Source organism: Cygnus olor, chromosome 14, assembly GCF_009769625.2.
Source record: "Cygnus olor isolate bCygOlo1 chromosome 14, bCygOlo1.pri.v2, whole genome shotgun sequence".
Taxonomy (NCBI): domain Eukaryota; kingdom Metazoa; phylum Chordata; class Aves; order Anseriformes; family Anatidae; genus Cygnus; species Cygnus olor.
Genome location: NC_049182.1, coordinates 5,002,769 through 5,028,019, shown reverse-complemented (window position 1 = coordinate 5,028,019; position 25,251 = coordinate 5,002,769). Strand labels below are relative to the sequence as shown.

The window sequence follows — 25,251 nt, the reverse complement described above, 5'->3', positions numbered from 1 at the left end:
TCGTTTGCCTTGCAGTTGAGGCAGGAGTTTGTTTCCCTTTGGTTGGGCTGCAGACCCCAGAGGCAGCCCTGCTCCCGGCCTCCCAGACGATGCCGTAACCCCGCCACTGGCTCTCGGTCCCTCCTTTGAAGGGTGAAGCCACCCCAGTTCTGCTCGTACAGCCTGATCTCCCGCTGTGCTGGGGCTCAGCTCCCGGCATCTCCCGGGGCTTCGCACCCGGCCTGGCTTACGGGCGCTGCCCTTCCCCTCCTCGGCGGCCAGCATTGCTCTGGGCTGGCAACTCCCAGCAGCCTGAGCCCGGGCGAGTAGCTGGGTTGTGCCGGGCTGAGAGGTGCTTCTGCGTGCGGGGCTCTTCGGAGGAGTAACTACAAAATGTCGTGCGTGGGACTAAAGCTGAGCTGGCTGCCAGGGGTACAGCACGCCCTGTAAGCGTGAGGGAGAAACGTGAGCTCAGGTTTGTAAGCCAAATCCGTGGGGCAGCTTTGGAAGTTGTGTGGGATGGCAAAGAGGCAGAAAACGAGATGGAGCAGGGTGAAGGAAATGGCAGAGAAGGATGCCAGGAAAAAAAGGTGTATCTGCTGAGTGCCTGAGGCCGAGCACCAGCAGGCAGGACGAGCCGTCGCAGCAGGCGGCGTCAGCCTGTGGCCCTGTGCCTCCCTGCGTGGGAGGCGGGTGCTGGCCCTGCAGGCCACAGGGCGCAGATCCTGCTCTTCCAGCAGGCAGAGGTTATGCTCGGGAAGGAGAGCTGCGGTCCTGGGAGATGTTTTGTAGCTGCTCAGGGGAGCAGAGATTGGCTCAAGGACTCCTCCCTTTTGTCATCTCTTCCCATCCTCCCTCCTGTTGAGGTAAATCAAATCTCGAAGCAAATTGTCAGGTCACAGAGGGTTTGTGCGTTCAAAGAACCTTGGTCTGGATGATGCATTTGCTGACCTGGGAGCGAGCGTGCGCTGTCCTTTTCCCAGTCCCTGTCCTGCAGCCCAGCCTCTAGCCGAGAGCAGAGCTTTGAGGGGGCTTTCGGAGACAGCTGGAACTGCTTTAAAGCCCTCAGGGCAAAATCTGTCCTCTCCCTGCACCAATTCAGAAACAAAACTACTTTGCTGTACAGAAGAAACGTTTAAAGCTCATTGTAAGCCACAACATTGAGATAGAGCTCAGAATGCAACCTGGACAGCCCAGAGAACTGAAATACAGGGAGCTTGAAACTGGGCTACGTGCTGCGAGTTTGCCTGGCCTCTTTTTCAAAGGTGCTGAGGACTCTGCAGCTCTAGTGAAGCTGATGACTGCTCAGGATCTTTCTGAAGCATATACTTAGTACCTAAGTATAGATCTAGGGCTGACTAGCTTCAGGCTCCAAAAATAGCGCAGGTGTCTGCCTTCTTCCTCTTCCTCGCTTCTCTCTTCTTTGCCCTTTAATCTCTTTATCAACTCCCACATTCTCCGTTTCTCCAACTCTTTCTATTTTTCCGTCCTCCTCCAATTGATTTCTGCTGCTGCTGCTACCACTTGCTCACTGTGATGGCTCTCCTGTCCCATGGGAGCATTTCACAAAGCTCTTCCTGAGCAAACCCAGGCTGGCATCCCCTTTTCTCTCCCTCTTACCCTAAATCCAAAGGTGTAAATCAAAACATTTTCCTGTGTATTTCCTATCACAGGTGTGATCTGCTAATGACAACTCTAAAAGACGATATAATGAGGAGAGGATGTGAACAGGAGGCTCTCATTATTGGCTTCTGGTTTTCAAAGCAACCTGAAGGCGGTTGTGGCTGTGAACCTGACGGATCTTTGCCTGATGTGAGCTTTTCTCTCTTGCAGGAAGGCATGCCCCAAACGCTGACTTCTACCAGTATGTTTACCCCATGTAGCTTCAGCCCTCATCTACATACTGCAAAAGAAGATGAACAAGGAGGACTGATCTTCCAGGATGGAAACCTTACCTCAGCATCTCTGGATGCTCTAATCCAGCATCTCATACCTACCACTGATTACTACCCTGAAGTAAGCCATTCACAGTACAATAACCAGTTTATTTTTGATGAATTGGGGCAGAGCTTTATGCAAAAGTGCAAATGTGTTCAATTTTGAATTAAGAGGGCTTATGTAAAGGCTGGGTATGTTAATGAATTGCTTTGAATGCTGTTTTACTGTTCTGCATTTGTTTCCATGAAAAAGTAGCTCCCAGAGTTGATGCTGCCTTTAAGTAAGAGAACAGGGCAGGGGGAGAAGCTGTGGCAATGATGAATTAGTGATTTATCAGTAGGAGCACTTCAGAAATAGCAGTGCATCCCAGAGAGTTTTAGATGAAGACTGAAGCAAAAGGTTTCCAATCTGAACTGGCATTAAATTAGCTGAATTTGAGTAGCTGCTGAAGTCATCCAGGTTTCACTGCACGTACAAAGCGTTCCCTCAGTGACAACAGAAACGCTGCTTCTGGTCGCTTCTTAATTTACCTGGGGTTATGATCACAGTGACTTTGCAGTCACTGGACAGCAGGATCTGGACCCTAAGCCTCACTCCATCAGTGAATATTCAGTGTTTCCTCATCAGCAGTGTGAGGATTTAAACCATGAGCAGGTTTATGGTCCTGAAAGCCATTGACTTCACTGGATTTTGCACATACTCAGTGGAATTCAGAACAGAGTTTTACTGGAAGACTTTCAAGTGCTAATATGTCTCTGTGGAAAGGCTTGTATTTCAAAGCACCGGAGTAGCATTGACTTCTGGGCAGTTTAGAGAACTACTAAAGTTATCAATGCAGAGCAGACAGCGTGTTTTAAATTACCCGCAGCTCAGTTTCTGATCAGCTAAAAATAAGTAATAAAGAAGCATGTTAATTAAAAAAGAACAGAAAGGCAATAAAAATAGGTAATGGCCAGATTAGTCTGAGAGATTTTCATTAAGCAATGTGTGATAGGAAATACTGCACCCGCTGCTCAGGAGCATGGCTAGGTCTGGGGGAAAGAAGATAATCCAGGCACCAGGGTGGGTTGGGAAGCAAATGACTGAGGATTCATGCATATATTTTAATTTCACTGCAGAAATACTTTAAATAATCCAAGGATTTATCCAACAGGCCTGTTCCCCTCAGGTTTACCGATGTGAGGCTGCACATGGTATAGTTTAGCTGATAGAAACGTATTTTGGGGAGTTAGTAGAATAAATGAAATGTTCCCTGAAGGAGGCAGAGAGCGACCTTCAGGGCAGTACAAAATGTGATTCATCTGGGGGTTTCTGAGCTTGCAGCCCTGTACAGCACTGGGATGCCTGAGTCTACACGATCAGCTTCCAGTGGTCTCTGTGCATTCCTGCTGGTGCTGTATCCAATACCTGGGCTAGCTCTTGCAGAGTGACCTACACACAGTCTTCGTTGCACCTTTGCACAGGGTTTGGGCAAGAAAAGTTTGGACATGGATGCCGTGGAGGTAGGAGATGCGGCTGCCTCCTGTGCCCACTGCAACCCATTCTGTTTGAAGGGGCCAGGAATTGATGGCTTTTAGACACACAGCTCTGTTCTGTCTGTGCCAGTGGAAATAAAACCATGGAGTTCAGGGCTTTTATGACTAATATTACCCACTGTGTGGCTGGCTTACAGCAGGTCTGCTTGACTTTCTCCCACAGAAAGCCTATATCTTTACATTCCTGCTGAGTTCCAGACTCTTCATCGAACCCCATGAGCTTTTGTCCCGAGTTTGTCACAAGTGCATTGAGCAGCAGCGGCTGGATGACCCTGTGCTGGACAAGGTTAGTTCATCTTTACATCAGAAAAATGTGAGGCATTTTCAACAGAGTTCTGGGGCTCTGGTTTGTGGCTTTGCCTCCCTTCGGATTGAATGAAACATTCTCATAAGTGTGACGGTTGTTGCTGAGATCCTGACATTGAGGCATCTTAGTACCCATGTCCCAGAGCAGTGCTCCAGCCACTAGTCACTTCAGATCTTCTTCTAATTTCCCTTTCCCACTGTCTCAGTCTTCCCAGGTGACTTTCCCTCCTAACTTCTTTAAGGCTTTGAAGCCTGCAGGATGCCAGGAGGTAGGACATAAACCTCACACACTGTCAATTGCAGATGTCGGCACACTGCTCCCTCTCCCATTTTTACTTAATGCGTCTGACCTTTTTCTTTCTTGCTTCTGGTACAGTATATAACAGTTCCCTTTGGCCTTACCTGTCACCGTGAACGCCACGTAACAGCATGCAGCTACCCACTAACCTCCCGCTGCCAGCACTGACAGATTGTCTGCACAGCCATGCTGCAGAGCGGCGCTGTCTGGCACACCAGGAGCGAGCTGAAGCAGTAGTGAGGCTGTGACAAGCTGACAGAATGAGCAAATCCAAGCTGTTAGTGCGTCACTGCTCCTCCTGTTTTGCCCTAGCAACTCTGCAGACCAGTACAGTGTATACCAACACACTTGCATCCTCTGGCAGTCCCACAGGCACTGTGATACAGGTGGATCCCATTGGATCGCACTCAGAGCCTCAGTGCATGATGGAAGACCTTTCCAGTACACTACCTGGAGCAGGAGATGCATCTTGAGTGCAGTGGAGAGGAGAAGAACATGCATCAGTTGTAATTTTCCAAAAAAGAACCCGAAATTCTGGAATGATTCTCAGGATCAGCTTTCCCAGCTTTGAAACACGATGTTTTTAGCATCAATGTTCAGTCACCAACATCTGAGTGTACCTGCTTCTTTTGGCCTGTGCAAACCTGAGCAACTGGTTGCATGAGTAGCAGGAGCTATGCCTTCACTGCACAGTACAGTCAGCCAGACTCCATAGAAGTCTAGTATTTAGGTTGCACATACAGTGTGAGTTGGAAATATCTGTGTGAGCTGCGGCATCCAGAACAGTTTTTCTGAGGTGTGATGGATTCTGTTCTCTGATGCTATGCCAGATGCAAATTCAGGAGGATTAAAAATGTGAGCATTCCAAAGTTTCACTGCTCATTAAACCTTGCAAGAAATGAGAAACATTATCTTATTATGATCTCAAATCTACCTAAAGTGAATCTGCATTTTGGACATCCCTGTAGTAATGCACAGTTGGTGGGACAGCTGATTTTGTGTTACTGAGAGTGGGGCTGACTTTGAAACTGCACATCAGTGACCTCCCATCCCCTGAGCCATGTCCTCTGACTTGCACCACGTCCTCTCCTTCCATTCGTAATAGCAGTTTATACAGCTGGAGCAAATGTCTCCCCAGACCTTTGTAGTTTCCAATAAAGCTTTCCCTTTAGCAGCCACCTGCTGGTCTTTGAGCATGAGCTTAATGCTAGCTGACAGCAGTTATTTTTAGAGATGTGGTTCATTGAAACCTGTTGTTGGTGGAAGGCTGAAATACGCATTTCAACCACCTTGGTTGAAAAGCAGGGAGCTCAAGAGTATAATTTTTCCTGATTACAGGGTACACTTTAGCTACAGTACGTAAGATGCAAAAGAAGGCTGTTTGTTTGGGTCTGTGTTTTCTGTAAATAAAGACGCAGTTTGTTGTTTAACGCAATTTCCTTTTCCCATGTTCTTGGATAATGGAGGATGAAAGCTTTGGAAGCAGCTGCACTGGCCGTCTGTTGAGATAATACTAAGGCACCGATTGTGCTGTTCCCCATATTTCCCTCCTTGTTCTGTATCATCCTGACTGTTCCTGCTGCTGCATCCTCAGATAAATCTACACCAAAAGCAAAGTGGGCACCAGCTGTGTGTTCTGTGAGTGGGTGTCCTTATCCTATCATGACCTTGAGCTCATGTGGGAAGAGAGCAACATTGTCAGTAGTCTAGGTAAAGTTACTAAGGCCTGGTGTTTTGTCCATTTGTTCTTCCTCATGTTATATATGCCACCGGTCACTAAGCAGTTTTTTCATCCACACAGAAAGGAAAGAAGCAGAAGACTCACCACTTTGTTGGTCAAGAGATACGTGATAATCATTTTTTGGGGGGAAAGGATGAATGCATATGAGGGTTGTAAGTTCAAAGGAGAAGAACACATGGTTCAAATCAGCCAAAAGGCCAGTTGTTTTCAAAAAAGGTACAAAGGTTGCACCAACAAAATGTCCAGCCAACTACAAACTGGCCAATTGCATGTGCAGAATACTTAAATCTGCATGTAAACCAGATTGTTGTGCATGCATCTAAGTACGGGTATATTTGCATGCCAAAATGTGTCATTTATGCAACACACCATTAGTTTGCATGTGTGCAGATTTTGCAGGTGCAACTCTAAGTGTCTTCTTTGAAAATCTGGCCCCACATTCAGTAAGATATGTATTTGCTGGGACTTTAATGAGTAAACCCATTTCAATCCCTATGCATCATTCTGGTTTCCATTTCAGGCACGGATCAGAAAATTCGGACCCAAAATCTTACAGTTGCTGACAGAGTGGACAGAAACATTCCCGTATGACTTTCAGGAAGAGCGGATGATTGGCCATCTGAAAGACATGATTCACAGGATAGCCCCATGTGATGAGGTGAGGACGGCTGACTTGTGACATTGTGTGGAAGTGTTCAGTTCATTTTCCCACTCGGTTCTTCCTTTTCCTCCCGCTGTTTGCCACTTTTCTAGGAACTCTGCCTTGGAACTCTTCAAGTTTTGTTCTCCTCTAATGGTTAAAACCTGTAGTAGCTTCCCTGAAAGCCATGTCTCTTGGTGTAGGTACTCCTGTGTTAGTAACACAGGGAAACATCAGAGTAATCAATGGGACTCATCTACTGCATATTCCTGTTTTACAGACGGAAGATCTGATACATAGCATAGACTGAAAGTGGTGCTTAGAATTCAAATAGCAACAGAGGTGTGATCTCCTAAATTATACTCTAGCAGAGGAGTGAAGTATCATGACCTGAGAACAACCATCCTGCCCAAGCCATGGCTTAGGGAGCACTTCAGGATGTTTAATTTAGTGAATGTGGAGTGGAACAAGCAGCTCATCATCAAGTGACATTATGGAACTAAAAAAGATGATCAGTTGCTTAAAGGTGCCTGATAAAGGCTTCCTATCTCTAAGAAAATGAGTGGCTGTGAAAATGGAAACACTTTTCATTCCTTACCTTACGTGTCTTCAATCTGGTAACTGTCTTGAAACAATCTTTGCATTTTGTCATCTTTTTCATCAGTGAATCTAACAAGGGTTCAATTTGCACACTCCTGTCCTGTGTGAAAGAGTTCACAGGCCCTGTGCTTGAGCTGGTTCATATGGTAAAGCTGGTACCCAGACAGAAGGTAGACAGACACAGAATGGCAGACTAATGCCACTGGGATCCCCATCCAAGTCCACATGATCTGTGGGCCAAAACGTAGCTCCTGTTGAATCCGGTCTGTTTTGCTGACATGGTGGGATTGCATGGGACAGTTCCTGCCTTTAACAAAAAATAAAAATGGTTATGGGCATGTAGCTTCTCTGGGCGTACAAAAGTGGCAGAAGACAGCAGTTTGTTGCCCTCTGGGCAGAAATTCAGTCTATATAGTTACACGGTCTTGGTGTTCAATTACATGAGCTGTGTGTGGCAGAGCAGGACACAGTCAACAGCGCATCTGTGAGACCTGCTTCCAAGTTCAGGTGGGCGAACTCCATAAATTAATTCAGAAACATTAAAAGTACCACAAAGTCCATGAAAATAACAAGGATAAGAGCAAATAGCGCATGGAGAGTTTCTAATTACTTCTAGGTTAACCATGGGATGTGGAAGGACTCAGTCCCATTGGCAGCATCAAGGTCAGGCCACAGATGTGTGCAATTCAGTGTAACAAAAGGCACGATACCCACTAGGGCAAAAGAGGGAGGGTGGAGAGAAAAAGAGGAAGAATTAGCAGAGTTGCAGCAAAACGGAAATGAAATTGAACCCTCCTACGCACATGAAACACAAGAGAAATGGAAACAGCTGCTCTTGGGCTGGGCTGGCGTCACAGCTGGCACTTTTGGGTGGCTCTCGGCTGGCATGGCTTGGCTGGACCAGCCTGCGGGAGAGACAGGGTGGGAAGGGGAAGCTGCGTGACTCTTCTCTGGAGGTGAAGGAAACAAAAAGGGCTTCCAGAAGGGGCCCAAATCCATTGACCTGAGCAGTCAAAATTCTTCTTCAAGGGAAGCAGGCAATGAACTTGCTCCTGCCAACCGCCAAGAAAGGCACCAGCATCTGAACTGTACAGACCTACCAAAATCATGTCTACTGGAAAGAAGGAACCAGCCAATGGGGCAGACAGCAGGGGTTTTATGGGTGTAGAGAAAACCATTTTAAAGGCAGCTGCTTTGTATTAAGTACCTGCCCCAGTAAAGAGAAGTAAATGGTACAAACCAACCTTCTGTGTACAAAGCAGTCATTTATTTGCCTAACCTGGGTAGATGCTTCACACCTTTGCTTTGGAGCATGCATAGATGAGCAATGACATTCTTGGGTGCTCTGGGGGGCCTCAGACTGGATTAGGTTCAAATCATTGTTTTTCAAATACTACTAGGAACTATAATTGCAAGTAATTATGCCTGAGCGAAATCAATAATTAATTTAAGGAACAGCTCGTATCCTGCAGATGCAAATTTCTTCTTTTAAGGGGCAGCACGAAAGAGTGGTGGTGCCCATTAGTTGTTTGGAAAAAAAGTTGTTCCCGTTGCGGATGAGAGAAATTAAAGATTGAAAGATTTGTGAGGTCATCTAGTCCATGTAGGTTAATGCAGGATTTTCCCCTGCAGTGTATGCTTCTGTCCTTTGTGTAGTCCAGAGGCTCCGTGATGTGCTTAGGAAGGTGTCCATGCTGAGAAGCATTTCTTAGTAAGTGCTGTGATTTGCATTTAGAGCTAGAAATTTTAATTAAAATTTGAGCTCCTAAGCCACCTGCTGAGGCCTGCCGTTCTTCAGAGTAACTTTCCCAGTAAAGAATGAAACATTTTCTTTAAATATTAAACAGTAGTAGGCTTCTTTTGACTGTTAATGTGGCAATGAAGTGAAATAGGTTGACAGAGTCCCGCACACGGCTCCTGTACAATGGGGGGTCACTTGGTGGCAAGGTGATTATCAGCACGTTGAAGGTAATGAACAATGTTGTTTTCACCTACTGAACGTAGTTTAAAGGAGGCAGGAAATACTTTTAAAAGGGCAAAAGCAGTTTTTAATTTTATTTATTTTTTTTCTCCCCTGATACACAGAAAAGGTTTCTGGGTGAGTCTCTCAAGAGCTCTCTTTTATGAATAATCTTTTCTATGTCCATTAACTCTCTCATTTTATTATGTTATCTGGTTGGCTTACCCAAATCTTTGTCTATTGTTGCCTATATCAAATTTTTTGTGTTATATTCACTATGACACTAGATGAAACCAAATCTCTTGGTGATGGTGTATTGAAAGACTTGCTAAATATTCATGTCTTTCAAACAATTCTGCTGCTTTTTGGCTTTTCATCCAAACAGTGAAGAATTTGATACTGCACAGACATGGCTGAGCAAAGATTTCTCATCCAAACTCCTTTTTGGAAGCAAACCTGGTTTTCAGCTAATTTTTTTTAGCTGAGTGCTTTAGAAAAGTTTGATTTCGGAAATTAATTTCCATGATTACCAAACATGTTCGCAAAATGCCAAAATATGTCACTAGTTGATTTTCCACTAAAAATAGTATTCTATTCATAGACCTTGGTAGGCTATTCTGAGTTTTGCAAACATACCTGGATGTAAGCTGGAGAAATATTTAGATGGTATTCAGTAGTTCAGGCCCAGAATGGTCTTTGTAAATCAAACGAGTGACCATCTGTTTGAGTAGGGAAATACATGAAGAAGACCAGCAGTCTCTTTTCCTTGGAGCTGGTGTATATCAGGAAGAGATAAAAAGTGAAAGATGTTTTGTATTTTCTAAAAACTATTTCATTTATTTATTTTTACATCTTCCTCACTCAATTTTCACTCCTCTGTGATTGTTTCTGAATGAAACCTCTGTTGGTGTTCCTGAAGATGAGTCCCTCCTGCCTTCTAGGTACTTGCTTTGTTTTGGACTTAGCAGCTCTGGTTTGCAAAATAATCTGGCTACATACTGCTTCTCTGGCTGTGCTCCGGCCTGGCTTGAAAGAACATCTTCCTTGCATGAAACGAGAAGTACCTCAGCAATGTGAAACCTGCTGCTAGAACTGTGTACACGTTACAAAGCCTTGCAGCAGAAGTTGAAGCACTTGGGATGTTCTGAAGGCTTCCAGCCTCAGACCATAACGGGAACAGGGCAGAAGTAAGCATGTTGTGGAGACACAGTGTGCAGGTGGGATCCTACGTCAGCAAGGAGAATACTGCCTCCAGTTTCTGGTACTTTGGATACTTAACACACGAGCTCTAGTCAGTGCCAAAAATTGAAGACTACCTGCAGTCTACAGAAGTCTGGAGAAGACAAAGGCTGTTTCTAAACCACGGGATTCAGGACTGCTTCCCAAGCACGCACTTGGGCTTTGTGCAGCCTGGGCTGTGGCACAGGTGTGTGTTGGCCTCCACAGGAAGGCACACGTGGGCCAAGTCCCTGTTGTGACAATAAAAACTGCGTGGAGGGTGCCAAGGTGTACATCTGCTGCACAGTACAGATGTAACACAAGAGGGCTCTGTGCCAGCTCTGGTTTCACACTGGCATTTTACAAAATGATGTTACTGGCAACTTGACACCACTGAAATCTGCTGGGATGAAGGGAGAGGAGGTATTCCACACGTGAGCAGCCAGAGAATCTCTCCACTGTGCATCTTTGTGCTGGCGGAGGAGCTGATAACAGGCCAGCCTGAAAACTGCTGCCCCAAGTGACTGCTCTCTGAAATGGAGCGAGCACCTGTGCCTGGTGCTACTTCTCTGGTGGGGAAAGCAAATGAGGCCTTCCTGCAGAGGAACACCTCAGCACAAGTATACCCTGTCCTCCATGTGAAGCTTTAGCCCAAGGACTTTTACAATTAATCTTCATCTTCAGAGCCCATCCACCAGTTCTCTCAGCTTTATAGTGTCTGCATCTGTCAGTCATGAAGAATTGAATTTCTTTCTGCCCATCCTCCATGGCCAGCAGCTCCACTCTTTTTTGTAAAGAGCTGCTCCAGCTCTGAGAGCAACCTGCACAACTTGGTAATGATCATCCCGCTGAGCACGTGGCCGTGCCTGGAATATGATATGAGCTTCCTTCAGTAGCAATTAACATTTTGGATATTAAATACTCAAAGCTTTGCAGTGCTCAGACCACTTTATCTGGGTAGCAAGTAACAGCATGCTTCTGCTGCTGTCGGCTTAAAAGGTTGTAGAGAATAGCTTTCAAAACATTTCTTCGTCTCACTAAGTTAGAGTTGACCAGGAACTATGAACAGGTAGAGTTTTCAGCCAACATGTCACTGACATAAAGGATGGGTACCAAATGCTGCTGTGCTCCAGAAAGCTGAAATAACTCATGTTGCAGCATTACATCTTCTCTGATCCCAGCAGCACTGGTGTTGGCAGCAATATGTGAGTGCTGGTGCCAGCCCAGCCCACCAGCCCTGCTCGCCTCTTCTCTAGGCTGCAGTCTGTTGCTGCGGTCTGGAGCACAGAGCTGTAATTAAGCCAACCGATTATTCTGGTAACCTGTTGCTGGCTTAGGAGTATTTTGCAGAAGGCAAAATTCAGCTTAAAAACACACCTTTGTCAAATGCTGTGGGTGGTTTATGTTCCTTTCTCTCCCTGTCTCTCCAGGCCTACTGGAAAAAGATGAATCAACTTTTGCAGACCCTGAATCAGAAGCTTGCAACCCTCAGCCATGGGCAAGAAGGGATTGTCAAGATCAGTGCTGCTGTCTCTGATAAGCTGGTTGCCTTTAAAAGTAAACCGCCATCAATTCAGAGAGAAATCCTGAGCGTCTGCAGTGACCCTTACACTCTGGCTCAGCAGCTGACACATGTGGAGCTGGTACGTAGGAATGGTTTCCAACTTCTGCAGTCAGAGATATTATTTTAAGCCATCAGCTGCTAAGTATTCCAGACACAACCAAAAAACGTCTGCACTGCCGCAGCACATCCCGTGCTGTATCATCACTGCAGCAGGAGGCAGGGTTTGATAGGTTAAGAGATGCTTGGGAAGCAAGATACACATCAGAGTGTTCCTGTGCATCTTGGGGCACATCACTTTATCTTTTCAGCTTGCTTATTCATTAAATGTGAGTCTTAGTCCCAGGAAGGTCAAGAGGTTCCCCCATCTGTAAGGTACTCCCTCTGAGCCCTAAAACCTGAAGGTGCTATTGAAATGGCTGATCATTAGCCATTTTATTAATTTGGGAGAAATTTTAACAATTCAAATCCATTCTTACAGATACATAAAGTATCTGAGTTGCCTGATGTGTTTTTCATTCTTCCCTTTGTTACTTTGTGCACAGACATCCAAGGGTGTACAAATACCAAAAAACTCCCCACTTCCACACAAAGTCCTGCTGTTTCCTCCTTAGACTGCAGTTCACTCTCCACCAGAGTTTTGATGGTAAATGCACCAATCGCAGCACCAAGGTCTTGGCCAGAGTGCTGTGCTGCACACCTTTCCCCCAGGTTCAGGTCCTCCGTGGGTGCTCACAGAAGAACATAAAACATTATTGCTGCCATCTGCAGATCTTCTGATGTTTTAATAATTTCCTGATTGATTTTAATGGTTTTTGAGTGTCCTGAGATTAGGTTGTATGAATTCTAAAATATCTCCACTAAAATAGTTGGTGATTTGTGACCTACTGAAAATGTTTTTTTTTTTTCTAATAAACTTGTTAAAGGGAACTGAAATGGCAAATAAGAAGGGACATATTTATTGCGTGATTAAAAATACTGCCTTTGATATCTGGTAACCTGGTATGATCATGCTAATGACTCAGTTTTCATTCCAAAGCATTTTGGAGACTAGTGACAGTGTGGCTTTTTTAGCCCACAACACCTACTGTGGTCCTTGCTCCTGGTGTAGAGGAATATAACCGCTCTGCTGGTGGTGTGACTGGAACTGCCAGGAGCTGGTGGAGATCACTGTCCCTTCCTCAGAGAGTGCTGGGTGCTTTGTTTACTCGTGGTTTGGGTAATGCCTGGGACGCTCTACAGAGTAAGCAATGCCTTGAGTAGAAGCAAATGCATCTCTCGTGCCTGCCTTCCCCAGTGGCACCCAGCCAGCACCCCAGGGCATCACCTGAGCTGCGCTGGGCAGGGGGGTAGGGTCAGAGCACTGCGCAGCTGGGCGCCTGATTGCTGTGGTTACCAGATGACAGCATTGCTGCCACTCTGACAACTGGGAAACAAAGCTGTTGAGAAATGCTGGACCACAGCAGGTCTGTGGCAGTGCCAAGCACAGAACCGAGGACTTGCTGGCTCCCCCGTGAAGCCTTGTGCATCCAGCACCTTTCCCTCTGCACAGCGGAGAGGGCTCTTGCTGTGGCTTCTCAGTAATGAGACGTGTTTATTCTCGTTTTCCTCTTTCTGCTGAAATAACTCTAATTGTTCTTATGAATTTTAATGTCTCGTGCTAGTTGGCTGTCTACCAGTTCAGCAACACCATTCAAAACTTAGAGATAATGGGAAAGTTTTACCAAGAGAACCAGAAGACTGGGATGCTTTCTTATTTCTTCCTGTCTCTCTCCTTTTCCCCTCCAATAGGAAAGGCTAAGTCACATCGGACCTGAGGAGTTTGTGCAGGCATTTGTACATAAAGACCCTCTGGATGGCACCAAGGTACGATTTGTCCACATGCAAAATGGTTCCTGCAGTAACTGTTTGTTCTGGGTGAACTGATGTGAGCTGAACTGACCCATAAAAGCAGTGCCTGGGACATATGTCAGCCAACTGGCAGAGCTGTATTCTGACGGCAAGGATGGGACCTGCTGGTAGGTCTCTTGCTGGCAGGTCGTTGTCATTCCTTCCTTGTGAGAATATGTCCCAGCCAGAGACTGGCCTGCGTGCTGAAATTCTGACCTCTGGCTTCTCCTCCTAACCTGTTTTGGCCAGGGCAGAGGGCCTGTAACCGCACAGAACCAGGGGGTGTCTGCTCCTAGTGTTAAAGGCGTAAAGACTCTGGACATGATGTAATGCGCACAGCGTGTGCCCAGACACCACAGTAATGAGTCAGTGCGTCATGAATCAACAGCCTCTGCTCTCTGCACACAATAGCTTGTAACCCAAAGCTCTGTGGGGAACGGAGTGCCTGGTCAGGGCTTCCTCCAAAGCTGTTGGAAGCCAGTCGGAGTCTTTCCACTGATTCCAGTGGGGTTTGAAGCAGCGTTTCAGTGAGTGCCTCAACAAGGGAAGAGACTTTCTGGCTGGAGAGTGGGAGTCTGAGATTTCACGTGCTGCCAGGAAAGAAGGAGGGTGGAAAATTCTTCCCCAGAACCAGACCCATGCATGGGCTCCCACTGAGGTCATCCATCAATGGCAGAATTTTATCATTAGAAACAGGGAGACTTCTGTTTGTAATGTTTCCCAAAGGGCGCCAGCATAGCTTGTACTTGTGAAGGAGGCACGGACAGACAAAAAGTGCAGCCTTGGGCTCTGTCCTTCTCTCACTGGAGTTATGGAGATTCAGGGAGAGGGGAGTAAAATGAAAGGGATCAGATGAGGGTGCAGAATCTGAGTGAAGTTTGGAAGAGTGGGAGGGAGGCGGCAGTAAATGAAGTCAAATTATGTCAAGCCACAGAGGGGGAAGGGATGCTAAGAGGTAGAGGGAAATGTTCAGCAACAAGGAGGTGTGTGCACAATGGCTGTAGCTGTATCTAGAATTTCTAATGTGGTGCCAGCACAGAGTAATACCGAGATGTGAAGGGAAACATCACCTAAGGTGGACAGGTAGGATTAGAACGAGAGGTAGAGAGCCTGAAAGTAGCAGTGGGATGGGAAATCCAAGCAAATCATCTCAATAGACTCTGACGAGATTTTTCTAAATAAACTTGACGGTTACACATGTTCTTCAAATGCAAAACTGAACATTGGGGTTCTGCCCCATACCAGTCCTGTGACATCGCTGTAGTGCATATTGAGAGAGAAAAGAAGAGCTCAAAGCAGGGATGCATCACTGCATTGCCTTCTTGCATGAAGGCTTCAAAAGGTTTCATTTATGAATGTTTATCAAGCACTTTGAGAGCTGCAGATGGAAGATGCTAGGGAGGTGCTAAATATTGTTGCCGTTTATAAATCTTAACCTTTAAAAAGCTGTCTGTTTCAACTTCAAATGTATGCATTTTACACAAGTTTTGTGGCATTAGCTATCGTTCTTGTGACCTGGCACGGGACAGCAGTGTTGTGATGGAAATATCATATTCAGAACAAAATCTATGTTTCGTATACTTTTTTTTTTTTCCCTGTAACAGGGAACAAGAAATACCACAGAGTGCAAGAACAGCAACTGCTGTGAATAGGCTGGGGCTGCTTTGGGTTTTCTTTTTGTTTGATATTCACGTGCTGCTTGCCAATGTTTACTTCTGAGATGCTTTTAAAATATATATATATATATTTATTGTATGTGTAGTCTACTCATAAAGTGGCTAGGAATTTCAGACTTGTTAAGATTTGCCCCCTAGTATGGTACTGTGATTTCTGTTCCCAAAAATGCCTGCATGCAGAATTGCAGGTAAATATTTTCTTTCTTTGAATTACCTTGATTCGAAGCATCTTAATGTAAATCACATTAAGGCCTATTTCTTAAGGGTTTTTAGGTGCTTGTTTAACTTACATAACACGGGTAGTCCCGTTGACGTTCATGGAGCTGTGTTTACGCACTGTGATTTTCTTCTTGGTGGCATGTATTTATGGCAGCTCTGGGAAATGATCATCTGTGTAAAACAGAAATTCAGTATTCTCTGATACCCTCTAGTGGATGCTAACGAATGTTCAAGTAAATCATGTGAACTCCAGAGAGCAGCGCGTCTGTCCTCTATGGACAGTCTCAGAATTTAGAGCTGGGAAAAGGAGTTCTTACAATTCTTACAACCCCAAGCAGCATCTTCAGGCTGGGTGAGCTACCCTGTCACTCTGATGAAGTCAAATTATCTGCTGATATCAAAGTAACTGCAGGAGTTCAGTCAAGTATCTGTTCCCACAGCCCCTATCAGCTGTGGGGATTTATATAAAACTTCATAGAAGAAGTGAAAAACGTGCTTCTTGTAGTGACTCTTACTGAAGAAGTGTCTTGCATGTATGTGACTGTTCCAGAGCAGCCAGCAAGACAGAGCTGGGGCACTGCACAGCCTGTTATCCTGAAAACTCGAGAGAATAAGAGAAATATTTTTCCCACAAAGAAGTAACCAGCAGTGTTTTTTCTTTTGCTTACCGCTTGTTCACTTCCCTGAATTATAGGGAACTTTATTCCCTTCTAGAAAAGAGCTGTGGGTGATGGTGTTCACTGAAGTGAGGGAAGTGCTGGAATCAAAGGCACAAACCGGGCGGCTGTGGAAAATTGTGCTTGTTTTACCTTCTCTGCATGGTGTTGTTGCTGCCTGCTGGCTGTTAATAGCAAGCAAGGGTCAGCGCAGGCTGTGTTAGTGAGCAGACAAAATGGGGATGTTCTCCAGGCACTGGTCTGAACTGCGTGGGGTGACACACGGGGTGAGACCCCGCGCTTCCATACGGTACCCACCCACCTGCTGCCTTTCTCCAAGGAGCCCTTAATGCTGTCTTCTCGGTACCTGAGAAACATGTGGTCAAGTGATTGCTTTGTGTAGGATGTACCTTAGCAATCGGGCAGCTAACTGAAATGCAATTACAAGTCTTCCTGTACTTTTTGCTCCCCAGCCTTGTTTCAGTGAACAGAAGAAGACCAGTAACCTTGAGGCCTACGTGAAATGGTTCAACAGACTGTGCTATCTTGTAGCAACAGAAATTTGCATGGTAAGTGGAATATATGTGGCATGCTTTACTGCTGCTTGAGGTACCTGTTTAAGGTGGCACATTAATAAGGAAACCTGGGGATTTATTTCTTATGACCTAGCTAAGCGTCTGACAGTAAGTTTTAGCAGTGCTGCGTTCACAGGAACAACCTGATAAATGACAAGCATATTGCAAAACAGGGCTGGCAACACACTGGGGATACGCTTTCTATTGATGTAGTAGGAGCACAGTGTGGAATAATGAACCCTGCAGGGAAAAAGAGAGGAAAAAATGCCTTGAATTATCCTCTGAGATTTCTGCTGGAAAAGGTTCTAGTGGAGCAGTATTTGTTAGCTGTCATCCTGAAGCTCTGTTGTGCATGTGAATTCCCATCGCATGACGCTTTGTCCTGCTGCCCATTGCTGTAGCTGTGACTAGTGTTTTGTTTTTTTTTTATTGGTAGTGGTTTTAGTTTGTTTAGATTGACCCCATCAAAATGAAATCAATGTTTTCACCTTTGAAGGGGGGAATAGTAACGGGATGAACAGCGTACATAGCTCGTGATTTGACAGCATTGTCATCTGAAGATCTTCTTTGGAAAGGTGGGGTGATTCCAGCCCAGTTACAATGCGGATTAAAATGCAAGGTTCCATTAGGCCTGGCCATCTTGCTGAAAGGCCCAGAACAGGGGAAAGAGATTAATGCAGGGAAACAAAGCCTTTCTGGGACAAAGGTGCTGTGTCATATGGGTGTGAAATCCTGCTGTAGGAGAGTCAATGGTGATGTGCCCACTGACTTCAGGGAGGCCAGCAGGGAGTGGAGGCACTGCTCCTGGGCTATTTGGGCTGCCTGCTGCACCACGGAGACACTAACTGAGGCAAGCCTGGGTACTGCCGTGAAGTTCTTCCATGCCATGGCAATGAAAGCTTTGATTTTGGACACTGCCAGTCACCGGCATCCACTGCGTTGCTGGAATAGAATTAGGGCCAGTGGCTGATAGCAACGGGTAGCTTAAGTAGCGTGGACCCTGCTATGTGTGGGATGATTACCTGAGATGCCCTCCAATTCTGCATGTGCTTATTACAAATATTTATTTGTTTTAATTTGCAGCCTGCAAAAAAGAAACAGCGAGCACAAGTCATTGAATTCTTCATTGATGTTGCCCGAGAGTGCTTTAACATAGGGAATTTTAATTCACTGATGGCAATCATTTGTAAGTACAGCTCCTAACCAGATGTTACCACTGGCTGTAACGAATAAAGGGGAAGCCTGACTCTCATCCATGGCTTTTCTTTTCCACTCTCTCCCTCACAGCTGGAATGAACATGAGTCCAGTTTCCAGGTTAAAGAAGACTTGGTCAAAAGTGAAAACAGCCAAATTCTTCATTCTTGAGGTAAATGAATAAATAAAGGCATGCTGCTTGAATTGTATTTCGGGTTTTTTGTTGTTTGTGAATTTTCCCATTCCAATGAACAGTAGTTAGAGTCTTTACTGTTTTTTATTAGTTAGGCTTCCAATAAACAGTAATTAGAGGGCACGTTTTTTAACCACCTATTCGAACAGTTTATGCAGAGGGGTTGGTTTTTATATGGAGAATACTAGGATTTAGCATATATAAAATTTGCAGTCCTTAGTCTTCAAATAAAAGCTTGGAAAGTTATTAATAGAAAAAATCTTAGTTACAGTCATGATCTGTGCCTGCAGAGCTCTCATTGTATCTGTGGTTCACAGGTTTTGTGTGCATGTGGATTTTTGAAGATGTAGGCTAGGCTCTGTTTACGGTTTGGTACAACTAAAGACAAAGCTGCCTTCAGAGGACCCAGGTTGTGTTCTAACCAATGCGTTGTCTTTTGTGTATCTAGCACCAGATGGACCCTACTGGTAACTTCTATAACTACAGAACAGCATTGAGGGGGGCAGCTCACAGATCCCTCACTGCACACAGCAACAGGGAAAAGGTAGGTGTGACCACATCCCATTCACCTCCAAATGGTTGGTGTGCATTGCTGCTGATTGTGCATCTCCTCTCTTCCATGGGGCACCAGTGCAAGGCTTGTGCACTGCTAAGTTCAACTAAAAATGTAAGTCTGCAGCTGAAGGGAGTCGGAAATGGATCACAGGGCTTTTGTGGGGAGGACTTCGTTGCAGGCATCTCTGTATCTCGTGAAAATTCATATTGTTTAGATTGATAAACTAGATGGAATGGACATTCCAGGCTAAAATGACTTCTGTTGTGGTATGGAGCATCAGCTTGGCAGGCCCAGGTGGAGCTGCACTTTGTTGCAACTCTGACAGCCAGCTTCTCTGTGCAGACAAGCCCTTAGTGTAAGTGTATGATTTGAGACAGAGACTCATAAAGGGCACAGCACTCAGAGATGATAAGCTAGTTCTCCATTTATGTTACAGAAAGATGACTTACTGCAAGTCATGCCAGAAAAGTCTGGTCTGAAGCCATTGTAGGAAATTTGGGGTGAAATTCTCTATTTGTGAGTTTTCATTTCATTTGGTTGTTGATGGCATCTTGCTGAGCAAGAATTGAATCACGAGTGTTAGTGGCAGATATATAGCTTTCTGAGACATCACTGATGCTGCAAAAGATCGGATCGATGAGATGTTAGTGCATAATCCTGCTGTTTTGGGCCTCAGTGTGCATCTTGTTCATTTTCTTCTTTCTTCATTCAGTTCTCTTATTTATTTTTATGAAAGAGTGTTTGTGTTTAACATTGCAATTGCACATAGTAATAAATGGGTAATGTCTGCACAGAGCATGGCTAAGGAAGATACTACATGAACAAGCATAAGGCAGAATTGAATATCCTTTCACTAGAGGAGCCAGGCTAGATGCTGATCTCACGTCCCTGTAAATTTGATGGCTGAAGCTAATGGAATCTTGCAGCATTTATGGTGAAATGAGATCAGCAGCTGGTCGCAGGCTGACTCAGCTGCAAAGGCAGTATGCTGAGTTGTTCTGAAAAGCACTTCTCTACACAAGGAGGAGACAATGGCTGTGGATATTTGTGAGCAGCAGAAAATTCTGTTAACTCTCACAGAACACAGCAAGGACCCATCAATCTGAGATGCCTTTGGAGTTTAGTTCTTCTGCAACCGTGATATATATTCAAGCCAGCTGCTTTATTGTTTGATTTAATTTCCTGTGGAAGTTCGCAGTCTCTGTCATATCTCTCCCCCTAGGAAGTTAAGATGGAGGACAGAGAGATTATTAGATTGAAAGGAAGCTATTTTACATAAGAAAAAGCCTATATTCTATTTCTTTTGTGTATGTAACATTAGTTCAAATGATCAAGCATATGACTTGGTAGTTGCCTATGCTGGGTATTTTACAGTGCCAGACGGAGAAGGTCATGTCATTCATGCTGTAGGAATTAAGGAATTGTGTTGCTTATTGTAAAACAGATTATTAGTTATTCATTTTAATGACTTTGAGTAAAATTGAAAGAACACAATCCCTCTTTTGATCAAAAATGTTACCTTGTTTTGTAGTAAGCTTGTAGCAAAGCTCTCTCATTGAAGAAAATATTTTTCCTCTAATTGAGCTGTGCTTATAATAGTTTGAGGTCCCAGTCCCCTCTGCCCCTCTTGTCAGCAGTTGGGCACCACAGGAACGCGCATGGAGGCCTCAGTCCACCTGCTTGAGAAATACTTCATCCACTCCATCGCGATCCTCAGGGTGCTGGCATGAGCCTGCAGCACAGGCTGTAGGAGAAGACCTCAGCGTACCCATGGAAGATCCCCTGACCTCAGTCCTGACTGTTTTAATCCTGTCCTTTTTTTCGCATGTAAATGACGTAGTTACAACTACCTGTACTTGTTCGGAAGCAGGTTTGTAAAAAGGCGCGGCAAGGCAGCTCTCAAAGCCAAGAGGTGCGATACAGTGGCAGGAAGAAACCTGCCAAAGTGCAGGGAGAGAGAACTGGTAACGAAGGAGGGATGGTGTTTCGTGCAGCATTCAGAGCGCTGTGCTTGTCGGGAGCTAAGCCTGGTTTTATCTGTGCAGTCAGCTGACCTGTTCCATCTCCAAAATAAGGCAGTCCACTGGGACACCCTACACAGTGCTGATGCTGTTTCTCTGATCGGCTTCGAAATGCTGGGAGTGTGTACAGTGCCGTGCCGCATGTCGCTGCCATCCGATGCTACGGAGGAAGAACACGTCTGATCTCATCAGCTTTCTTCTTCCCGCAGGAGGCAACTGTCCTTCAGCATGTGGGTGGGTTGGGTGCTTTGGGGGGAATCAAAAGGGAGTGAAATAGGAGTTCCTGGCACTAACCCAGATTTTATGCTAGCAAAGTGCCTGGACTGAAGCCGACATTTAAGTGTAACTCTATCCACTTCTGTTGTTTTTACTACAGAAACTTGGAAGGCAAAACATGCAGGGTGACGTATTTTTACTGGGGAAATAAACGGTGACCAGAAGATAGAAATCCTCTGGAGATGAGTGGAGAACTGGTATCCTAGGGAATGTCTTTGCTGCCTTTTGGATGCAGATGAGAACAAACTGCCCACGCTCTGAGCTGACTGGTGGCTTTGTAACTGTATTAGCATGGCACTGAGCCCACGTTAATATACCTTCCTTCTCAGCAAGGCTTTTAGTTTATGTTCAGTACCACTAATGATGGTGACCTAGCTCCCAGGCAGTGTGGAGCAGGCAGAACAAGCTTGTATCTGTCTGAAAACAAGTATGTAGGCAGAAGCTGGCAGTAATTCCTAGCTGGAGATCAGTGTCTGGCTCCAGCCCTCTGGGTGTCTTTTGACTTTGTAAGACCACTGCCATACTGGATACTGAGTATCATAATTTTTGGTAGAAAACAAACCATAGGCTGGATTGTATCCCTTACCTCAGGCTGGTTAGCTAATTGGGATGATATAAAAATGACACTTAGCTCAGTTTGCCTAGGAATCACCCCACCTGACCCTGACAGGAGGGCTCAGCATGTTTGGGGGTTTAGACCCAAAATACTGATGCTGTGCTTCGTTTCCATTCCTGTGTTATTATCATGGTGGTGTATCAGGGTAATGCCAGTAGCTCCTGGAATGTCATTCCAGCCTTTTTTATGGCTATTGCACTGACATTAGAATTTGTCTGTGGCTGTCCCATAAAAAGGCCAGCAGAGATGCGTATCTTTAGCAGTTCTCTACACGTGTTATTTTAGCTAAAACAGAAATTGGCTTCCACTTTTACAGCAAGAGTAGATAGTGGCTTGTAGACTCCTTGCCTCAGTATGTGTTTTTTGTACTTGCTCACACTCACTGTTGCATTGTGAAGGCTGTACACTGGAAAACAACAGCTGCCATCCTGCCCTGGGTCTATTTCATAAGCCCTTTCAGCTGATGAGATGGAATACAGCCTGAGATGGACTAACAGTACAAGATCAAATCTTACATATATGATTGCTTGGTTGTCACCAGCTGCCTTGGCTAGTCTTGCGTGCCATGAATGCACTTCAGCTTTGGTGCACATGTAAGAAGCTACGGTTCAGTTAATTCACAAACAGGCCAGTGGAAACACCTGGACACTACCATGTTATGTGCTCTCCTCTAAGTTCATGGTAGTTAAGTTCATACTTACTGGCTTCAAAGACAGGTGTGGCTGCCACGGGAGAATGCTTACAGAGGCTGCTGACTTTATAGCTCAAACCCTAAAACCCAAAATGACCTTTTTCTGTCACAGTGGCACTGCTGGGTACACTCAGATTTGAATGTCAAGTCCAAGAGCCACGAGTGTCAGCTTTGTCCCATACTGGTCCTTTGCGTTCTCCTTCTCCGTTTGAGTTGTGTCACAAGAGGGCTGGATGGAGTTTGCTGCACTCTGGCTGTCTGCTGAAGTGCTGGGGATGAGCTCCAGGAGCACTGCAGATCGCCTGGCTTCAAATTTATCCCTGCTGTAATTCTGTTAAGAATTTTACCTTGAAGTAGACTTCTTCTATAGCAAAGCAGGATCTGGCTCTGATGGGTCAGAGAAAAGGCTTGGATCAGTGCTATGTGTCACTTTGCCCTGGATGATGGCCAGGGCTCATATGGAATGCTACAAAGATCTCTTTGGCTTCTGTTGGTAGTTTCCTGTCAGCTAACTTTGTATTTTCAATCCTACTGTCTGCAGGTTAATTTGGGGAAGCAGGTTGTAGTAATCAGGCACCAGGAAGAAAATTACATACCTCAAGAGGTAGCCATGCATGGAGCTGTTGAAAATGAAACGGCTCCTAGTTAACTGTCTGGGCAGTCACCAAATTTTATTCTGTCTTTCCTTGTTCAGAGACAATAGTGGTCTTTGGTTCCCAGCTGTCTCTAAGTTGCTTGGTTTGTGTATTCAACTTCTTTGCTTATAAAGACCCAACAGAGGGAGGAAGGGTTAGGCAGTTTTATTTTGCTCTTAGCTGTCTGATCTTGTCATCAGACAATGATGCTGTGATATACCAAGAGTTAATAAACTGGATTATTTGTATTTTCTTAGTCATGGTAGTCTGTTTGGTGCACAGTGTTTTCAGTTCACACTCATTTCAGCGTTCGTTCTCCTGATGACTGAAGGTGTCTCTATGCCCTCCTGCCCTTTTGCTTGCCTGTCACTTCACTGCTTTTTAAGTGCACAAAACACTGAAAAGTTAATACTTCTTTTTTCTCCTCTCTCCTGGCTGAGTTCTCGTTTCACGCAGGGAAAATACTGAAGTGGAAAGATAATAGTTATGCCATTTCTTTTCACAGATTGTGATCCCCTTCTTCAGCCTATTGATCAAAGACATTTATTTTTTGAATGAAGGATGTGCTAATCGCCTTCCAAATGGACATGTCAACTTTGAAGTAAGATCTGAAAACTGTTTTTATCTATCCCATTCTGACAGCACTATGTAAGACCGTTTGCCTGCAATTTCAGTGCAGACCAACAAAGACTGAGTATGCCAAAAGGGACAATCTCAAACGACCGCTTGAAGGTTAAACCAATCTCAGAATGTTTTCTAAAAGCAATAATGTATATATTTTATACAAACATTACAAACAGATTATTCTGACTTGCTTCATGTGGGTTGGCTGCTAGAAATGCAGTGTCAGCGGTATACATGATTATACATATGACTTGGAGGGAAGAGGACTTTTTCAGAAAACAAGGAAAGCTGTATTTTCCTTACACACATGTTTTGACAAATCAGTATAAAACACTTTTTACTAAATTTTATCTGCCTTCTTAGCCCTTTCTCACTTTTAATAAAGAGACTTGGCAGAGTAAGACTAACTAATTGTGGTCATTACAGAAAAAATAGAATACAAGCAGAATTACATATAGAGTACAGAGTCACTGTGTTCGTGAGGTAAATATCATGCTATTGATGTAAGGATTAGAACGTGTTATCTCCTGCCTGCAAGTCTTAACCAGAAGAATTTCTATCAACAGAAGTAGGATATTCCCCCGCAGCCCCAGCACTAGGTACTAACATATCCTGTTCTGTGCCAGAGAGGGTGGTTTTATGGTGGTGCAACTTGTTGCTAGTGGCTGTGTGCAGGCACTCGGGTTTTCACATTGTGCTGTGCCTTGCAATTGCTGTGTTCATGTAGTCTGGTGGGGGGGCAGAGATGAAATGCTTTCGAAAGAACTGACCCGTGTCAATGAGAAAATGGTTCTCCAGCCTTCAGATTCTTTGTAAATCATTTCTTCGGCATCTCTTTGATCAGTTGCATTAAATTTCTCTTTCGGCCATTGCCATTGTGAGATAGTAAGTAATGCATAAGATAAAGCCTGGCGTCCCCTTAAATTATATCAGAATATTTTTGCCACGTACGTTTACTGTTGGAAGGCCTAAAGAGTTGTGAGGGATTGGAGTCATTCCACTTCATGTAATGTGTATAATTCTGTTCCCTCCTATTCCATCAAAGTTTATCCCCTCTGTTCTTAAGTATGTATAACCCTAGCTTTGTTCCTGGATACATATTCACTTACGTACAAACTGAGACTACTTGTAAGAAGAAATGTAGCACACCCTTTCCTCCCTCTTTCCCCTGTAAATGAATGGTGAAAATGCACTCATCTAAAAGACACAAGGCTCCTTTCTCCTGATGTCCTTGTGGTTGGCACAAGGGATACTGGATCCTGGTCTTCTGCTTGGATGTGGTTACTTAGTGGGATAATGGTACTGTACCTGAATGGAATGGTTTTATCTTCACAGAAATTTCTGGAACTGGCTAAGCAAGTAGGAGAATTTATAACATGGAAACAAGTGGAATGTCCCTTTGAACAAGATGCTAACATAATCCACTACCTGCATACTGCTCCCATTTTTACTGAAGATGGTAAGACAGTACAATCTCTAATCACTGAAAATACGTCTCTTCATCACTACTAATTAACAACCTGATTCATGCTCTGGAGACCTCTCTTACTGACCAGTCATGGATCTTTCCTAGCTTTCCTGTCATGCAGCCTGTGTATTATCCCCAAACTATCAACATGCTTTTGCAGATGAAACCATCTATCTTGTAAAGC

General features: G+C 44.7%; 1 protein-coding gene across 3 annotated transcripts in view; it reads left to right on the top strand.

Annotated features, from left to right (window-relative positions):
- The window catches only part of RASGEF1C (RasGEF domain family member 1C), a 128,258-nt gene that overhangs the window by 92,973 nt on the left and 10,034 nt on the right, over positions 1-25,251 (top strand). For all 3 annotated transcript variants that reach the window (XM_040573382.1, XM_040573383.1, XM_040573384.1), the window contains 11 exons: positions 1,813-1,995; positions 3,616-3,738; positions 6,318-6,455; positions 11,646-11,858; positions 13,568-13,642; positions 16,691-16,786; positions 17,876-17,978; positions 18,080-18,159; positions 18,629-18,724; positions 23,481-23,576; positions 24,935-25,058. In XM_040573382.1, the coding sequence (XP_040429316.1) occupies positions 1,819-1,995; positions 3,616-3,738; positions 6,318-6,455; positions 11,646-11,858; positions 13,568-13,642; positions 16,691-16,786; positions 17,876-17,978; positions 18,080-18,159; positions 18,629-18,724; positions 23,481-23,576; positions 24,935-25,058 (1,321 nt within the window). In that variant the 5' untranslated portion in view covers positions 1,813-1,818. The remainder of the gene's footprint in view (positions 1-1,812; positions 1,996-3,615; positions 3,739-6,317; positions 6,456-11,645; positions 11,859-13,567; positions 13,643-16,690; positions 16,787-17,875; positions 17,979-18,079; positions 18,160-18,628; positions 18,725-23,480; positions 23,577-24,934; positions 25,059-25,251) is intronic.